At 35.4% G+C, this 20,666-nt stretch overlaps 1 protein-coding gene and 2 long non-coding RNA genes across 5 annotated transcripts in view; 2 read left to right on the forward strand and 1 right to left on the reverse strand.

Annotated features, from left to right (window-relative positions):
• The first annotated feature begins 1,538 nt into the window (after positions 1-1,538).
• LOC141350007 (uncharacterized) lies at positions 1,539-4,897 on the forward strand. The gene is made up of 3 exons (XR_012357861.1): positions 1,539-2,456; positions 4,434-4,489; positions 4,574-4,897. It is a non-coding gene; the product is annotated as an uncharacterized lncRNA (long non-coding RNA).
• A 42-nt stretch (positions 4,898-4,939) lies between these two features.
• LOC141350006 (uncharacterized) lies at positions 4,940-6,531 on the forward strand. The gene is made up of 4 exons (XR_012357860.1): positions 4,940-5,095; positions 5,181-5,257; positions 5,407-5,509; positions 5,591-6,531. It is a non-coding gene; the product is annotated as an uncharacterized lncRNA (long non-coding RNA).
• Positions 6,532-14,332: 7,801 nt separating this feature from the next.
• arhgef9b (Cdc42 guanine nucleotide exchange factor (GEF) 9b) overlaps positions 14,333-20,666 on the reverse strand; it is a 75,843-nt gene continuing 69,509 nt past the window's right edge. For 2 of the 3 annotated variants that reach the window (XM_055177847.2, XM_055177848.2), the window contains 3 exons: positions 17,765-18,008; positions 17,569-17,660; positions 15,119-15,285 (listed from right to left, as the gene is read on the reverse strand). In XM_055177847.2, coding sequence (XP_055033822.1) covers positions 17,572-17,660; positions 17,765-18,008 — 333 coding nt within the window. In that variant the 3' untranslated portion in view covers positions 15,119-15,285; positions 17,569-17,571. Of the gene's footprint in view, positions 15,286-15,907; positions 15,909-17,568; positions 17,661-17,764; positions 18,009-20,666 lie in introns of all 3 variants that reach the window. The other variant, XM_073853998.1, reaches the window with a different exon arrangement.

Here is a 20,666-nt window from a genome sequence, read left to right on the forward strand (position 1 = left end):
ATGAGAAAGCACTTGTTATCATTATGTTTTTGTTACACTTCCCAAACAAACAAGAGAGCTCTGAGGAAATGTATTTGTGTGTGAAAAAAGCTTCTTACCTTGAAACAGCTTCACGAAATCAATGGAAATTTATGCTGTGTTCTGAATCAGGGTATCTTCCGTCCATTCCATATCCGTTTTAAAATCAAAAACGGAAAACGAAATAAACAAATCGTATTTACATTTATCGTTTCCTTTAATAAAATGAAAAATATTTAAAGCTGCTTTAAAAAGAATGAATTGATACATTTTTCTATATATAGTTTTTCAATCTTACTTCTTAAAACTAAATTGTAAAAAAATAAAATAAAGAAAATATTAAAATGCTTTATTTTCCAATTTTCAACTAAGGAGCTACCTTTTCTCCCCAGCATTTACAAACGTTACCGCTGGGGGGAGCAAATACACGGAAATTGCACCTTTAGCAGGGCACGCAGATGTAATCATTACAATTTTTAATGATCATATGAATTATAATTGTTTGCACACCTTTTAATTGGCGTACAAAAATGCTCTGCAATGAATGTTTGCAGGTTTTGCAGAGAACACAGCATGAAAAGTCACTGCCACATAGATTATTAGATGCAATCTGCCAGTGGCTTGGAATTCATGATCAGTATAAAAGATAACCCACCTCATCACCCCCCAAGATCCAGCCATGGACACAATCATCATCAGTAATAACAATTTGCTTTTGCCGGTTGAATGAGTTTCTATGTACTGCACTCATAATAAATCTCCCCTTACATAACATGAACAAACAATAATGAGCTTAAAAAATAGTCCACAAACTTATCTAGTTTATAGATATCTATGATTGGAGTGGCAGCAACGTTTCACGTTTCAACTTTTCACAAAATCTCCAAAACATTGCAGAGCATTTTTGTACGCCCATGTGGGAAAGCTGTGCAGAAAAAATATAATTCCCAGTTGGTCCCAAATTGCTCAGTGTTAAAGCATTGCTTGGTGGAGCATTGCAAATGTTATGAGTCATGAACCCAGGGAACACAAATATTAATAAAATGCCTTATAATGCACTTTGAGGCATCTACCAAATGCATAATTGTAAAAGTTTATTAGTCATAGGATAATTAATCATGTTAATGATTAAATCTGCGTGCCATGCTAATAGTCATTGAAGTCTTCGCTTCCGTCTCAATAAAGGGCCATTCACATTATAACTATAAAAATATTGTTAAAAAATATTTTATATTAAAGAGAATAGCAGAGTTCACACCACAACTATAACGACAAAGTTACAATGAACGATATCGTTGGGATCCAACCCTATATCACGCCAATACGTGACCACTTCACGTATGGACCAACGCGAAAATGACACGTCCCGCCCGCGCTTGAACGTGAGCATGTCACGTTTCATTTTTGTGTCACTTTCACGTTTTGGTTACTCAACTTTTTTGTCCTATTTTCAAACCATTTTCGCTCCGGTTTAGGGTTAGATTTGGTGCTTTTGTTATATGTCACTTTAAGTATTTCCCAGATAGCAAAAAATATCCGCAGGACTTCTTTTTGCCGCCAGCCCTAAGCTGTCGGCTATAGGTGCGTCCCGCTGGCGGGGATGAAACGTTTGCCGCCGAATACGTCACTCCCCTCTCTTGCGATTTGCCGCCAGCATGCAGCCGGCGGCCCGACTGCTTAATTTTCTCTGGCGGTTGCCTCCGTCTAATAGACCGCGGCAGGCTGGCGGCAAGCCGCTTTGAAATCTTCTCAAAATCAACATTGGCCATTGGAGTTAAAGTACTGACAGCATTTTAACTTTCACATTTGAGCGGTTATAAAATCATAATAGCCTATATATGTGAATTATATCAAATAGGATAGTTGTTTTGCTCCAAAGCAAAGATATGTAAGTTATGTTTATACGAATGTGTTTTAAGTTAGTTTCCTTTTTTACACCCTGAGTTCAAGCATGTTTCACATGCATCTAAAGCCCTAGGGTTTATAACAGATTCTTGAAGTTTTAGGAAATTACATTTAAATTACTTTTAAACTCTGAAGCGATTATACAGTAATATATGTGAAATATATCGAATTATTTTATCACTTAGGTGAACATTTGTACATGTCTATGATTTATGCACTTGACTGGAAATTTCCTTTATGTCTTTCATTATTTTCCAACATCGATTTAATTTTTTTTTACCTTTTACATGTACAAGGATTATTTTGCGATTGCGACCTGTACAAATTAATTGAGACAAAAAAGAAAGTGTTAAAGCACAAACAGTGAAGTACCGCCACCGGTCGACAGGGGCAGCACTTAAAAAAGACGGAAGAATTGTAAACCGGAAGATAACGTGTCCTCCCAGAGAGCACTCGGCGTCACACATTTCAGTGTTTGAAGAGAGGATCAAGATACAGATTTAAGACAAAAGTCATCAATTACGATCGTTTAAGTAAGTACATGTTTCATTTTTGTGTAACGCAATTATGTTCATGTATAGAAGTTGTTTAAATTACTTCGTTTGTCTGAACAAGTATGCTCCCCTAGCTAAAGTGGCTAGCAAGTGTAAGCAAACACATGCTGTTTTGCCTTTGTTATAGTACACACGGAGGTTAACCTGTTAACCTTTTTTTGTTTTCTGAACCCCCCCACAAAAAATGTCATAGCTAAACTAAAATAGATACAGTTTATGAAGTCTTTGCACTAAAAGCATAAGTTTGGTCTCATTTGAAAGCAGACACTTGGAAGTTTATTAAGAGGTGAACATTAGTTACTGTCATAATGAAAAAAGTTGTTATAGAGAGCTTAAATTATACTTGTTTATTAACTCCACCAAACATTTATGAAATATTGTTATGAAAATCTAAATGAAATTGGCCTTGGAGCAATCTAGAAATGCTCTGCAGATAAAGCCACAGGTCTGACCATGTTCTGTTTTAAATCTGAAGATGATACCTCTAAAACTCTGTATTTTATTAAATGTTTTTTAGACCCATGTCATGTAAATTTATTTAGAGAAAACAGCAAAAATGCTAAGCTAATGTTTGTTTATTTATATCTCACAACATCCTTTCAGTTTATTGTCCTATTGCTCCGGGTTTTAAACAGACTCATTAAATAAGCATCCGGATGAGTCATTAACAACTTTTAATCCGGGATATGGCTGTCTAAATGTTTATTTTATTATTATTATTAATAATTACTCATACATTCTATTTAGTGTTTTATTTCCTCCTTTTGTCTCAATTCACTTTCTTTTTATTAAATTCCTTTCTTACAAAAAGAAACTTACCTTAAAGAAGCTTTACCAGTCGAAATTATTCCTAGAAACATATATCTCATATCTCCAGACAGCAGATGTTTACAGAACAGCTAGTACGTTAGCTTAGCATACCATCAAAACACTACAAATAAAAGCATTTATAGTAAAACTCACTTTATAACATCAAAAGTCGAGTGCTTAAACAATCATGCGTGATCTGATGTGGCTTTGGATCATAAAATAAGACCGAAAATAAACAATTTTATGCTATTTATGCTGTTAGCTTAGCATAGCATTATAATATATAGTACTGTTATGAAAATACCAGACATAGCGTTAAAAATACAGACAAACCATATATAATCTTAATCGTGTTTATTGTCTCCATGGTTTTAAAACATCAAAACATCTTTATTTGCATGTTATTATAAAAACAGCGATCGCTCGTTGCAGTTCACTGTTCAAGTTCACGTCTGACAGCTGAGCTGAGCTCTGACGTCTTGTTCTATGAAAGTTTCATATTGACACTTTCAGACTTTAGCGCCCTCCGGCTTCACGTATGAATGAAACAAACTGAGTGTGAATGACTGCAGACTCAAACTTCCTCATATCGCCATTTTTGGAATAAAAATGGGTGAAATATTACCCCCCCTGCAGAAATTTGAAGTAAACATATAAAATTGAAGTAATATTTCTCCAAATATGCATACTTTGAATTAAAAGCCCCGATGGATGTTGTTTTATCGAGTGCTTTCATGACGATCACGGAGGAGTATTTTTATCAATGAGTGCGGCTGAGGGTTATATTTCAAATTAAAGGTATGTACCGTTTTTCATTTTCATAACGTCTGACAAAAATGAAGAAATTACTGTTACTAGGATTCTCAGATTAAAATAAAGGTAAAAAACTAAATCTTAAATCAAAACACTTTTTAATGATGTATAGTTGTTTAATGTAAGTACATTTAAACTAACAGTAATTTAAATTATGTAAATAAATAGCTCTTCAGTACATCCACGCCCTCGCGCAGGTTATCAAGTTAAGCAAAGTTCTAGTTCTTTTATTTTTTATTTAAAAGTTGTTAGTAAGACTATGTTTGCTCTATGCTGCTTATCCAGTAACTGAAGTTGTATTAACAATGTAGTTTTATTCATATTTTCTTGCAGATAGCTTGCCCAGAGCACAGCATCTCGTGCACAGCATGAAGTTTTCAGCTATCAAGGTATATTAGGCCTGTGTCTTAGTGTGCAGTGTTTTAACAATATTTAAAATAGTGCTTTTAGTTGTTTTTTTTTATATAATGTAGATTTCTAGAGGCTCCAGAATGAAAACCAAGCCCTGCACTGCAAAAAATGAAAGTCTTGCTTGGTTTTCTTTTGTCTTGTTTTCTAATATAGGTATCTGAAAATTCTTAAATTGAGACACTGACTTTGTGGGCAGGTGGCTTGGGATATTGGGTTTTGTTTATTGAAATAAATGATGAAAATCTGGAGTTTTTTGTTACTTAAAACAAGTAAAAAAATTGCCTGTGCAGTAAGAAAAATAAACTAAATTCCAGTTCTTAACTTAATCAACTTAAATTGAGTTTATTTTTCTTACTGCATTGGCAGATATTTTGACTTGTTTTAAGTAAAAACTTGATTTTTATCATTTATTTCAGTGGCAGGACTTGATATCTTGAGCCACTTGGTTAACCAGTCAATGTGTCTCAATTTGAGAATTTTTAGATTTTCATATTAGAAAACAAGACAAAAAACTAGGTAAGACAATCATTTTTTGCAGTGTGAGGGAGAAGAACCAAGCCCGAGGGAACGTAGTGAACGAGCAGGTAAGAACATGTATTCTTTCTTAAATTTTACTTTTTTTTGTCTGTGATGTAGGTCCAAAATTACCATATGCCTTTCGTTTTGTAGCTTCGGATGACAGCGGCTTACTTTTAATGTTGCTTGACAACACTTTGAGGCAGGATAAAATGCTCCAGGAACAATTTGTAAGTGTGCTAATTTTGCCGTAGGGTAATCTAAAAGTAAAATTAAGTTTGTACACTGCATATACAGTCTGAATCCACAGCCTGTCTCACATTTATGTATGAGAAAATTCTGAGAAATGTAATTTGTAACACTTTTTTTGAATTTTCAGCTTTAGAGTATCTTCTCTAATCACCTTTCAATTAATACAACCTGGACTGGTGTAGGGAATCAAGCATGTTTTAGAGACCTGTTTCTGAAGACCATTGTTCAAAGTAAGTTAGATTTTTATATTTAAGTAGATGTGTATGGCCTTACGTTATTCAAATGGAATGACAGTTCTGTATTTTCTACAGGAGCCATCCGAAAGAACCCGGCAACCCAGGATGCCACTGATGGGGCTGTCCAGGTTAATGTTACGCGTAACCTGAAAGGAGCATCTGACCGTGAAGGCGGATAAAGGCGGCACACAGCTGAGAGGGACCCACAGCTGACCCCTTAAACCGAGGCTGACTACTGACACCTCAGCATCACTGACAACTGGAACCCTTTCTTTATCCTGCAGTCAGTAACATCAAGAAGCCTGAAGTGTGACAGTACACTCAACCAATCCACACTTCACTGTGAAAATTACTTTTCTTTTTTTCCAAATTCCTTGGGACCCTGCCTTGATGGCAGCTCCTCGGAAAGATATGGAATGGCGAGAAGGTTTGTCCTTAATACAGATGCACGAGATAAAGTACTGATCATAAGCGCCTCATGCTTATACATTACATTCATGTGGATCTTTTTTAATGTCTTTAACTGTTTTTTTTTTAGTCATGTGGATTTGTTTTTTTTTTTAATCATTCTGTTTATGTTGATGTGTGTTGTGTTATAAGCTACTGGGACCTTGAATTTCCCATTGAGGATCAATAAAGTATCTGTTCATTTTTCATTCACAACTTAGAGACAGATCATATTGCAGCAAAGTAAAAATATTGTGTCCCAGGTCAGCAATGCCATTATAATAGTCTATTCTAGTCCAGAGCTTTACTCTAAATGATTAACACTTATCCTATTGTTAGAAATGACTATTATTTGGTATGCTGGCCATTCTTTGGTACCAAATATCCTCATTACTTAATATAATGTTTACTGGTAGCCTAATTATTTTCATCTTAGAGCTAACCTCTAAATTATTAACAATTGTTGTAAATGTTCTAATTTGCTTGTAATGTTTTTTTTTAAACTAGAATTTATTTGAAAACCTGTATGTTCTTTAGTACTTTTTTATTTTTCAGTTATTTATATTTTAGTGCTCTTACACATCTTATTTTCAATGACTGTTAATGTACTTTGAAATGTGGAATAAAAACTCCAAATGAGAATTTGTCTGATTTGATCAATCATTATTTTTGATAAACTGCATACTAGAAATAGCCTATATAAATATTATATATATACAATAAGCGGCGGCAAATCGCTCGAAAATAGCGTTTGCCTCCGACGGGCCGCGAAAGAGCCGCCTTCAATATAAAGGCGGCCGAACGGCGGTTGGCCGGCGGGCCAGCCGCGGATTGAAGGCGGTAGACAGCCGGCTGCCGCTTTTAAAAAGCGGCTGCCGCCGGCGGACCGCCGTCAGACGTGTTTGCGATTACGCCTTTATGACGCTTCTACTGTCGCCAGAGCACCGCCGGTGGTCCGCCGACTCATTGCTATCTTTTGCTATCTGGGTTGTCACTTTAAGTATTGGTTTATTAAAAAAAAAGATACAAGACTTATTCTTTTATATTTTCTAAACTTTAACCAATTGTCCCCGACGTTGGGGTTAGAGTTTGTTTAGGTAAGGATGTCATTTTATGTAAATCTAACCCTAAACCGAAGCGAAAATGGTAAGAAACTAGGACAACAAAGCCGAGCAACCAAAACGTGAAAGTGACACAAAAAGGAAACGTGACATGCTCACGCCCAAACGCGGCAAAACGTGTCATTTTCGCGTTGGTCCATACGTGAAATAGTCACGTATTTGCGTGATATTGGGTTGTGGGATCACTTTCTGAGCGATTTTCCTCCAACTGATTAAACGATTATTGACAGCCAATTAAATCTATTTGAACTTCAAGTGCACGCGCATTTGAATGACAGATGCCACTATGAAGAAAGGTCCATTACATAAAATAACATCAGGTATTCTGAGCGATTTTCCTCCAACTGATTAAACGATTATTGACAGCCAATTAAATCTATTTGAACTTCAAGTGCACGCGCATTTGAATGACAGATGCCACTATGAAGAAAGGTCCATTACATAAAATAACATCAGGTATCCAGCACTGATGCAGTTACTGTGAAATTGACTACCTAATGCTTTTTACTTTACTAATAGATTAAACAAACTACTATTTACTGCTACGTAAAACGCAGCGTGTGGAGGACATCTGCTGGTTACCCGATGTGTAAAGGCAACAAGAACAACAGTAGCTATATTTACACATTCAATGACATGTAAACAATTGCAAAAGTTTTTATTACACTAAATATGCAATATGCCTTTGAAGGTTAGTGATTTGCATTCATTTGTCGTTATCGTCCGGTGGTGGACGCTAATATATTTATTGTTCAAATTAACGTCTGTTACAATGTGAATATAATTAACGTTATAGTCAACACAGTCTCAAGGCAAGTCGTGTTATAGTAACGAACATTTTTATTAATTTATTCGTGAGAACGGCCCTCAAGAATTTTCTTAGTAAAACTGAGAAGCTAACTAGAAAAATGTATCAATTCCTATTTTTCTTTTTTCATTTTATAAATGGAAACGATAAATGAAAATTCGATTTGTTTTTTTTTCGTTTTTGATTTTAAAACGGATATGGAATAAACGGAAGATACCCTGATTGCTATTCACCTTATTTTTCACGACAACAAAGGCGGCGCCATTGCGCTCATTTTGTCAACGTACTTCGTACTTCCGGCATCTCTCTCTCACACACACTGTTGTTTAAGTATGGGTGCAATTTATATATTAATTCTCATGATGAAAGTTTATTTTAAGTACTAACATAAAAAATGTTTATGGTTATATTATTTTCACAGATGCATTGATATGTAGTGATGCAGTGAACAACTGTGAGGATGATACAATCAACAACATGTTCCTAAACTGTGATGCAGAAACACAAATGCACATTTGAGCTACAATAATTTAAAAAACCTTGTACTCACATACCTCAACGAGTGCCATTGTTTTGTCACAAGGTGCGCACCAGTCTTGTTTTTTTTTTTTGTAGGGTTTGTTTGTAAAAACTAAAATGTCCTAATATAATTAAGGCCTAGTCCTGTAAACCCTGTCCGAGAAACTGCTCCAATGTGTTGAGCTGGCACAAATGTACATATCTCTGCTAAGAAACAACCATCTTTGTCAGCTTTACACTGCATCCATTACACAGTCGCCAAGCACTTTACCAGTACATAAACCAACAGCTTCCAGATATATATGCTTGGGATCAGCTCCTGATGACTCTAATAAAGCTGCATCTTAATTTATTGCAGGTGGTCTTGCTGAAAAGTTAGCTGTTTCTTAGTCCATAGTTATTTTTATAAACCTTTACAATGTGACCTGATTTTACCTGTTGTAAAGTTACATTAAACCTTCATATGTGATCAGAAGTCATGCAGTTATATTAAACCTTTACTATGTGATATGATGTTGTGCATTTATATTAAACCTTTACAATGTGATCAGATGTTACCTGCCATGCAGTTATATTAAACCTTTACTATGTGATATGATGTTGTGCATTTATATTAAACCTTTACAACGTGATCAGATGTTACCTGTCATACAGTTATATAAACCTTTACAATGTGATCAGATAGTACCTGTAAGGAATTTCTTAAACCTTATGCAAGCTTTGTAGATTCCACTTAAAAGGATTTAAGTCTCCTGATTTGAAGGAATAAGTGTTGGCAAGTTTGCAAATGAATTCTATCATGGTACATTACCACATAAAAACGAAATAGTTATTGGACTGGCTAAGGTGCACATTTGCTTTAAAAAAGACGAAATCACTGTGTAAATATTAGTAGGCATAAGTACTTTAATAATTTCCAATGCTGATCCATCAACTCCTGACAGGACGAGGTAATATGTCCCATAGGTTACTTGCCGCGGCCGCTTCATATCGTCTAACCACGAGACGATTGATGGGACAATATAAGACTATCCGAGCGTCCTATGAAGTTCTCCTAATTTAAAACATTTACAGCAGTAGCGATATTTGTCATTTCGCTAAAGTTATAGTGAACTACAAACAATCTTCTAACCACCAAACTAACCACAGAATGCACTGTGCCATATTAGCAGCGGAATTCGGTTGACAAAATGCGGAAGAGCGAAGAATTAAAAAGGGGCGTGGCGGAATAAGGTGAGTTGTCATCTTCATTTTAGAATCCCGTTGATAAAAAAGTCTGAAGAATCATTTAAGAGTTCTCAAGTTCACTGTTTCAGCCATATCACCCTATAGCCCAAGACAGCTTGCCCATTAAAATCTAAGTAGGGTTGAGCCTGGTCGGTACTTGGATGGGAGACCTCCTGGGAAAACCAGGTGCTCACCCTATGGTCTTTGTGGGTCCTAACACCCCAGTATAGTGATGGGGACACTATACTGTCAAAAAGCATCATCCTTCAGATGAGACGTTAAACCGAGGTCCTGACTCTCTGTGGTCCTTAAAAATCCCAGGATGTCATTTGATAAAGAGCAGGGGTGTGCTCGGCATTCTGGCCAAAATTGCCCATTGGCCTACTAATCTCATCCCCATATATACAAATCATCATCTATATCACTCTGTCTCCTCTCCACTAATAAAAACTGGTGTGTGGTGGGCATTCTGGCGCAATATGGCTGCCGTCACATCATACAGGTGGATGCTGCACTTTGGTGGTGGTTGAGGAGATTCCCCCATTTATGTAAAGTGCTTTGAGGGCTGCAGAAAAGCGCTGTATAAATGTAACAAATTATTATTTTTATTATTAGTGATCTGTCGTTATTTTGCTTTATTGAAGCTGGTGTGTGAAATCTGTTATTCTTACCTTATAAATAATGATAATAATTGTAATGCAAGCTATACAAGCTTTGATCAAGCATTTCTTGACCCAGTCTTATTTACAGTTTTTTACTATTGCTATGACACTTTTTTCTGTACTTTTAACAAATTTTCTAAACTCTTAACGCACCAAGACACCTAAAACACACAACTGACAAAACAGTTAATTTTATCCTCAAAATCACACATTGTAATCTAAACTCTCACACTCTTTACAAAAACACTGTAAACATGTTTCAGAATCAACTAGTTATACCAAATTACCAACACATGCTCTCTTCCAACAGAAACATTTAGTCACTCATAACACAATGTCATGAAACATAACATAAGATAGAAAAACAAAAACTGCATAAGTTTATGTTTAAGTCTGTCCTTATACAATAAACAGTAGATTGTATTGATTATAGACTGAGTTTTGCACTGCAGTTTCTTTTGAAAACGTGTTTATATTTTTGTTTAGTTGGGTTTAGTAAATGCTTTGTTTTGCTGCAGCAATTCAAGACAAAAATGAATCATCCATCTTAGAGTACGGTTTATAAAAAAAGTAGACAGAATTGCTGCAGTAAAGACTTTACAGTATTTACAACAAGACATAACTGCAAGATAACAAACATATTCAATATTACTTCCATTTACAGTAAAAAAAATACAAACAGAAAATGCCACTGAAAAATAAAGTAAAAAAGAAAATCTCATCATCTACTGTAATCTATTGCGTTTCTATTTGGCCACATGTTCTCATTCACATTACACCTGATATCTTTTTTGGCAAGGCATCTTGGGAAGAATCCTTTGCCATGTCTTTTCCACCCTTGACAGTGTTCGGGTGTGATCTCTGTGAATGCACCATCTATTGCATCCAGGTGAGACTGGAGGAAAACTGTCCTGGTGGTCTTCCGTTGACTTGTGCAGACAAATATCTTATTTTTTGTGTTGCTCATATTGTTCCTTTTCCACACAAGATCAACCTAAAGAAGCCCTCCTTTACTCTATTGTATACCATATAGTCATGCAATTGAAACAACCTGAGTGTGTTTCCTAGGTGGGAATCAGCTGTGATTTATATATTTGCATTGGTACAATAAGTTATTTTTCAATCCAAATGGAATAAAATACAGGGGATATATTTATGTTTCAATTCATCATATAAACAGCTGTTTACTTTGACTATAAGTGAGGTTTAGCACATGATGTTATCTGTTTTGACATGCTGCGTGAAAGCATTTGAAAATTTGACATTAAAAATATATTGTTTTGGTCTTGTTGGTGCTTGTACGTAAAAGAAGTTAAAGCATTTTAAATTTGTGTTAATTATATGCATTTTGGGTTAAAGCAACAATAAATGTGTAAATAGTATAGCTTGCACAGGCGGATGTAGTGCTAACTGTGTTAAGAGTTTTGGAAACTTATTAAAAGTATTGAAAAATCTGTCATAGCAATCATAAAAAACTGTAAGGCAAATGGTACATTTTTAGAAAATATGTATTATTATTGTTTGCCATTTTTAAATGTTACAGCTATATTGGTGTGTGAAACAGCTTAAGTAAACAGTATCACTGAGAAACTAGAAATCAATCTGTGATGCTCTTTATCTTACAATAAGATTTGAGACTTTAAAGCATGACATTACTCTGTCAATATTACAGAGGTTATATTATCACTAAATGTTCTTTACATTATGTAGATGTTTTTATGTAGAAAACATTAAAACACAATTAAATATAAACGATTAAATAATAGTTTCACAGGCAGGTTCACAATCTAGTTATTTAGTGTATGAAGATGAAGGTTTTTGGGTTAAGGTTCATACACACAATATCATGTATGTTTAATGTTTGTTTAAGAAGGTTTAAGAATTTTATCTGAATATTTGATTACTGGACTGTATTTTTCTATTAAATTTACATTTGCACAATAAATCAAAATTTGCTAGTGGCATCCTTGGGCCCCAGGACCTGATTAGAACTGTTATGTAATGGTGTTGATATGGTTAAAGGATTAGTCCATTTTCTTAAAAGAAAAAACCAGATAATTTACTCACCACCATGTCATCCAAAATGTTGATGTCTTTCTTTGTTCAGTCGAGAAGAAATTATGTTTTTTGAGGAAAACATTGCAGGATTTTTCTAATTTTAATGGACTTTAATAGAGCCCAACATTTAATACTTAACTCAACACTTAACAGTTTTTTTCAACGGAGTTTTAAAGAACTATAAACAATCCCAAACATAAGGGTCTTATCTAGCGAAACGATTGTCATTTAATGCATATCTTAACAAAATTACCTGTAATTGGTGTAATTGATGACTTTACATTAAAAATGTAAGAAAGACATGGTTTAGGGATTAGTTTTAGGCCTAGTCCACACGGACACGGCTATTTTTATAAACGTGACTTTTTTACGTGGTTCGGCTGTTCATCCACACAAAAACGCAGTATCAGGGCACTGAAACTGAACATTAAAAAAAACCTGCCAGGGTGAGGATTTTAAGAAACACGGGTTGCAGTGTTGTCGTGTAGACAGTAAAACAGAGGTTTTTGCTTTGCGACGTCACTTTTGTTAGGCTTCTGATTGGCCAAGGTGGCTTAACGATTTGGGTTATATCGCTGCCTGCTGGTGTGGCATGGTCTTGACAGCACTGAATAGTGTGTTTTTGTTTTTCATGAGAACGGAGATTTCTTTTAAACCGAGCATGTGTGGATGGGATTTTTTTTGGAGGAAAAACTCTGGTTATACAAATACCCGTGTCTGTGTGAACTAGGCCTTAGTGTTTATGAATTTAACAATTTATTTTGTGTGCTTTTGTTTAGAAGTGCTTGTTGGTTTGAATGAATTATTTGTGTTGTAAAAATCTTTAAAAACTGGTGGTGGGGTTGGGGGACACTAAATGGGGGTTCATCCAGGGTGCATCACAAACTTGAACCGCGACTGTTTATTTTACTCAACATGTCTGTGAAGTTTGTCATTGTGTCAATTACTATAAGAATATAAAGAGTTTGGTTCAAAAATGCGAAAAAAGCCATTTAAAATAGTGAGTTACAGCTAAAATCAGTATTATATCAGGTCAGTATTAAAAATGCGATTAACGCCACTCCTTCTCTGCAGAATGCAATAAACTGTACATTGTGAACAACAATGACGGCACATTGAATACACGGAATCCTAGTTTTCCTCAACTACTTTGTACTTTGTGATCAAAAAAAAAATATATATATATAATAATAATAATACTTTTGATGCCATTGATAAACCTGTGGTGGTTTTCTGTGATGGGGATTCTGTGATGGGGACGTAAGCCATCAAAATCTAATAATTTATGTGAGAGGCACTCGGGCGAAGGAAAAATGTCAGCTGTTGCTTGTTTTCACATGACAACATCAAGCTTCTGTCATGCTAACACACTGACCCCAGGGGATCTTATGAAAAACTTTCCATTAAGTCAAAATCGAGCAGGACCAAAACATTTTACAGCTGATTACAGGATTACAGCAGCAATGACAGTGATAATAATATGACATAATAATAAGTTAGTGTTTTGATTAATGCCATTAATGTTTATTTTTTTAATCAGTGTATACCACTAGTCCATTAAATGAATATAACATGGCAAAGATGAATGCACATTTATATATTGATTCAATAAATTTATAGCATTTTGAAAAAAAACTTGTCATGGATTTTTTGCATTTTGTGGAAAAAATAATCAGTTTTTATAATAAATCTTTGAAAATCAAGTTATGGATGTGAATTTTTTATGATTTTACAACCCAAAGATGCTATGTGAAAGTTTGTAACAGAAAATAGTGCTTTTCATCTTGTCACTTTCTTGCTATAGAAAACACGTTTTTACCAAAATTAGTCCAAATGGATTTATTCTGTTTTGGAACCAAACTCTTCATATGTTTCGACCTGCAGGTGACACGCACAGTCAATAAAAATCATATTTCAAAAACATAAAAAGACATAACACAACCACAAGAGGACAGACAGACCAAACTAAAAAAACTGTGAGTGAACATTTTTTATTTTATTTTATGTTCACATTACAATCATAATAATAATAACAACAATTATTTGCTGTGTTTGTGGGGTCATGTTCTCAGGGGGCTAACCCCCCCATCCCATCTGACCCTAGCAAAGCCCCTGGTACTTTTTACAAGAAAATAAAACCAGTAGGAAGCAAATTCAAACATTTATTTTACCTATAACAGACATACAAAACATCTATATTTAAAAACAAATTCAGGCAAACAAACAATGTGTGTGAATTTTTTAAGTGCAGGAATAATGTGAATTTTAAAGAGTTAATTATGTCCGCACTCATATTGGCCCCAGTTTGACAAATTCATCACAGTCAATATGAATACCCTGTTCAGAAGATTTGGTACATTCCTTGCCCTGCTTATTTAGCAGACAGTATAGCATAAGTTTAGTAAAGTAACACATGAACATCATCATGTCAAATATTTTTTCATCATCAAGAAATGTGCTGTCAACAAAACAATTACCAAAAAACATTAAACCGATGGCCAAGATGTTTTGTCTAGTGTTCTGCTGAGATGTTCATCACATAATAGCTTCAAAACTGACTAAGGGTATTCCAGAAGTAAAAGGATAAAATACAGCAATGGAGAATGATCAAGTATACATATGAATGTCTGGATAGATTGTCTTGGATAGTCTGTGTTATTGACAGGGCTGAAGCACATCTGAATCATGATTGTCAGTCATTTCTTATTGATGTAAACACAGCTAAACAAACGATTTTTTTTTACCATTTTTTTAAGGATGTTAACTTACTAAAGTTTAACCAGAATGGAGACTGTCCTGGTTTGGAGAGCTGAAATTCAACGATATCTTCTTGGGTGGTGTCATCAGATGTCATGACGTGTCCATGTGTCATGAGATCCAGGGATGGTGATGGGCATGTTGGAAACACAGATCTGCTCTGGCTTACACCTACTCAGCACAAAAGAAGTCAAAAGAAGAGCACTTGTTTAAGAAAGGACAACACTGTAGAACATTACTCTTTGTGTTATTGGTCAAAACAAACTCAACAATGCACAGCCATAATGATTCATATGTTGCAACATACGAGACATTCGTTACAAAAATGTACCATGCTAACCAGCTTTTACAAATGAAAGAAAAAGAAATAAATACAGGATCTCTGTCAAACATTTTGTCATCTTTGTCATTTTTTTTTAATCTTTTTATCCACTACTGTAATAGAAAGAAGTTATCAGAGCAATGAACAAAGTAACTATGGTATTTTGGCAGAATTAAAACACAGTAAATTTTTGTTAGGGATAATTCATATATTTCCAGATACAGTCTTAACCAAATACCAGTGGCGGCTCGGGACTGCTCTTCCGAGGGGGCGCATATTGAAAATATGTGTTCAGACTGTGTCACATGTGTTGCTCGTGTTTTCAAAATTTGTGTTTGTTGTGTCATGTGAACCATGTGCATCACGTGTTTTGTCAAAATACACTCAAGACACTTCTTTAACAGTAAACTCTGATTACACGTGAGATTATGCGAGTATCTGGCAAACGCGAGTGTCTCTTTTATAATAAACCCTAGACACGTCTGCATCACGTGATGCACAAAGGTTCACTCGACATGCCGAACACATATTTTGAAATTAAGAACCACACACATGACGGCTACATACATGTTGTGACGAACTTCCCATTGTGCCCCCTCGAAAAAAGAAGTTACCGGCTGCCACTGCCAAATACAAACTTAAAAACAAAAATCATACACATTTCTGAAAATATGCTACAAGCTAAATTATAAGAAATTAGGGCAAATGACAAAATGTGAAGTTACCGTGGCATTGTGAATAACATGACAGTTTGATTTTAGTAGGATTAACACAGTTGCCATGGGATTTTGTGAAAAGCTAACAGTACGGATGTTCATAAGTATATACTTATACCATGTCCATTAATATGCCCATTTTCTTATGAAAATATCTGATTATTTAAAAACGTCTCTATTTGTTAGTGAAGCACTGGGGCATTTTACAAAAAGTAAATATAACAAGATATCTTTAACAAAATATAAAAAATATTATATAATAAAGTTCAAGTTTAAGTTTATTTGTATAGACTCCTTAATCACCTACGTCACTGTGACGTCACCGCTCTAGCTGGAGGCAAAAATAAGTAGAAACTTATAGCAGGCACATTAAAAGTTTGAGGTTTGACTTTAAAATGTCACATTGTTGTGTTTTTGGCTGCCAGAATAGAAGGAACAGCATTTTTGGTCCAAAACTAAAGTTTTACCGGATCCCAGCAGACATTCCTTCACAGCAATGAAGAAGAGAATTGTGGTTGAATGCAATACGGCGAACAGACTGGATGGAGATGATCATAAATAATGCTCGTGTTTGCAGTGCACACTTCATATCAGGTAAAATAATCTATGCATATGTACTGGTGTGTTGGTTTTATCTAGTACAAGTCAGCAAGTTTCTTTTTTATAAGTGAAAAGTCGTCAACCTTCAGCGCTATTGTTTAGCTTAAATGTTAAACAAACATGCAGCGATAGATGTGTGTGCCATCCTTTGAATGGTCTCTTTAAATAATCCACATTGCTAATCATAGTTAGCCCAGCGATACATTAGCGTTACATTAGATAATAAGCCTGGACAAAATTTCCCAAACCACCTGAAAGTAATTAATGTTGTCTAGGGAAAAAACTGGTTAAAATCGCGAGAGTTAATTTACAAAAATAGCTGTCACGGTCCCGCTGAATCAGTGACTGTATATATTCGGACAGTTCCTGACCTTCTTCTGCATCCATGTTTAATAAATCCCTCCTAAAACATGCTAGCTTACGCTTGTCAACATTGCCTCCATGGCTCTTTCTGCCTCCAGCTAAGCCCCGCCCACACAAATACGTCACAATGTTTACCAACTGTAAAAGGGTCTATAGTACATTTACAACAGCAAGGCACATAAAAGAAAATAAAAACAATAAAGTTAAAAGTCACTATGTTACAGTACTCGATAAGCTAAAGAAAAGCTTTTTAATGCAAAAAAAGAGAATTTAATGCATTCTCAGTTTGTGACACCACAGAAAAATGTGTTATTAACCACCCAGGCAAATCTGAAATAAGTTATCAAAATCTTGGAAAAAATGATCAGGATTCCCTACTCTCAAGCGGTGGGGGGCGTGTCTTAGACAACATTCGAAAAATGGGTGTGAAAAATAGAAAAATGTTACATTTACCTGTTATCGCTTTGCTGCCTCAACTTTGTGTTTGGTCACTTTACGGACTGTCATAGCAGCTTGTCGTTTCTGATATTCAGAAATTTCAAAACCTTAAAACAACAAGCTACAATATTAGGGTCAAAGAAAGAGCAACTGCATTTGAGGCTACAACATACAGATTATAGACATAAAAAACAACATTTATGTTGTTTACCGATTTTTTTGTCCTCTTGCACCATCTTGCGCTCTTCATGAAAAGCCTTCAGCCAGCGAATCTTTTCCTCTAACTTTTTGGCCAGAAAGATGTGGATCTCATCAGTATCTTTGTTATGAAGCTTGAATGCGTGTTTCACACTGACGTTAAAGTCATCGTCTCGTCCGTCGATAGCATCTATTACCTCATACTTGTCCATTTCAATGCGACCTTTGTAGTAAAGTATGTCCCGTCTTATCAGGTCCTGTGGAAAGAGATAGTGCTCGCTAAAGCTGGACTCACAACACAAGCAACTGGTATGCTCTGGAATGATTTACCAAATAATGTTCAAGAATCAGACACAGTCGATCACTTTAAGTCTAAACTAAAGTCTAGACATTCTTCTTTAACCACTTCTTTAACATAATTCACATAAAATGTCAAGTAAATGTACCTATCCCGCAATAGTTAGTTTGTCCAGAACAATGCATTCACATTACTCATCTGGGTAATATACTTATGCCGCAATAGTTAGCCTGTCTGGAACTGAGCAGATTTTTAACCAAAATACAGTATGACACTTGCATTACTTGCGAACGGCCCCTACGCTAATAGGATTCTGTTTTTCTCTCCCTCTCTCGTCCTCGACCCTGAGGACAATGAGACAAACAGACCCAGTTCCTGCTGCTGTGAAGGTCATCACACCACTGATCTACTGGCTGTCCTTCACCGTGATGCCCAGCCGATGCCTGACCAATGACCACCGGCTAAACCAGTTTAATCTGCCTACCCGTTTCATATCCCTATCTTGTTTATACAGTATATATAAAAATATATGTATCTCTCTCAAGGGTTTTTCTCCTTCTTGGAGTTTTCCCACAGGGGTTTTCTTTCATCCCATAGAAAGTCATCCAACATTGGCTTAACTTAGCACTTTCCTGTATAATTTACATTATTACTACGCTCGTTTGTACGGTTTATTATTAGCCGCTGTATTCTGCTTCTTATATTATCTATCGATTTTTCTGTGTTTTCCCCTATATCTATTCATGTAAAGCTGCTTTGAAGCAATTAACAATTGTGAAAAGCGCTATATAAATAAAATTGAATTGAATTACGTTTCTATAAGGTATAAATGTGAAATTATAACAAAATATTTCAATAGAATATAATGATATATTTTGTTATAATTTCACAAATAGACCTTATAGAAACCATGGTTTTACTACAGAAAAAGTGCAACCATATTTTTGGCTAAATGCAATTTGTATAACCATATGTTTCATAGAAAAACTGGTTTCTTCAATGAGCAGTGGCTGCTTCTATTCCGAGGGGCACAAAATCAAAATATGAGTTTGGAGTGTTGTGTGTTGCTCGTCCTGTCAAAATATGTGTTTGTTGTGTCATGTGAACCATGTGCATTATGCCTCTTGTCATAATATGTACCTGCTTCACACACGTCGAAAGGGTTTTGTGATCAAATAGACGTTCACATTCACAAAATACTGACAAGACACTAAATAAACACTAAACATGGATTACACATGAGATTAAGCGAGTATCTGGCAAACGCAGGCATCTCTTTTATCATAAACCCCTTAGAAGTGTCTGGAGCAGGCTTGTATTTTGACATCACGCGTGATGCACATAAGTTTACATGATGCACCGAATACATTATTTTGAAAAGAGTAGCCACACACATAACGGGCTACATACATGTTGTGAGGAGCTTCGCATCGTGCACCCTCGAAAAAGAAGTCACTGGCCGCCACTGGTAGTGAGACATTTGATACATTTGTGGTTACTGTGGTTTAGCTACAAATACTATAGTAAATCATGATAAATTTAGTAAAGAATGAGCAAGGTCAACTTATCAATACTTCGTGTTTGTTTACAGATGCCATTACTCCGTTGTATATTTTTTGAAAATAGCACAATGGAATGCCTGGCCAAGCGTGTGACCGTGGGTGTAATGGACTTGCTGTCCAGAGATAGATGCAAATGAACAAGCTTTTAGATGTCCCGTTTGCAATCACGTCATTTATAAGAATAGCACAAAGCGCATCAAATATGATGGCTCGTGTGTTTGCAGATGTGTGTGGCCATTGCGTCGTACTGTATGACAGAAGCACATAGGATTCACTTGCAATTTGTTTTCGATTTTACTTTCATAATTTAAAAGCAGACATTCCAAGCACCATGTAGACATTTATCTTTTGTTTGTATGGCAAGTATTTGTTAAGTTACAGTTAATTTTTCTGACACATTTCTGAAAGGACTTTACTCTAGGAGAGAGAACAGAATGCCTATTATGTTTATTTTCTTAATTTTAACGTTTTAAATCATGTATAAATCATATGTGAATGTCCAAACTAAGCAGAGTCATCGAAATCTCTTTGAGCATAGATTAACTTTTTCCCTGTCATTGACGAATATCTTGTCAATCTGTAATACTGATATTATCCATCAGGTGGCGCTTTTTTATAAGGTTCCACAACTTATAAAACCTGAAAGTATTGCCCTAGAGCAGGGGTTCTCAAAGTTTACATTCAAAGGTCCAAATCTGAATTCTCATCATTTTCATAGGTCTGGTAAAATGATGACGCAGTGAATAAGACACACGCCTTTGGTGTGAGAGACCCGGTTCAAGACTCTGTTGTAGTTGCAGTTGATGTGAAGGTCTAGTGTACTGGGGTTCCTTTTATACACACGAGACCTAATTGATCCATTGTTAGTCACAGATGAACCTCATATGACAAGGCGACAACACTTATGTCTTTGCAAAAATTGACTCAATGGGCTTTACCAAGCTGTCAATATTAGAATACTTTTTGACAGTTTCGTTTTGCACTGAAACATTATTACAAAAGCTTTTGGGATTACAATGAGCCATTTATTGAAAAAAATCTGCACTTTGTACAAT

Source organism: Misgurnus anguillicaudatus, chromosome 16 (assembly GCF_027580225.2).
Source record: "Misgurnus anguillicaudatus chromosome 16, ASM2758022v2, whole genome shotgun sequence".
NCBI lineage: Eukaryota > Metazoa > Chordata > Actinopteri > Cypriniformes > Cobitidae > Misgurnus > Misgurnus anguillicaudatus.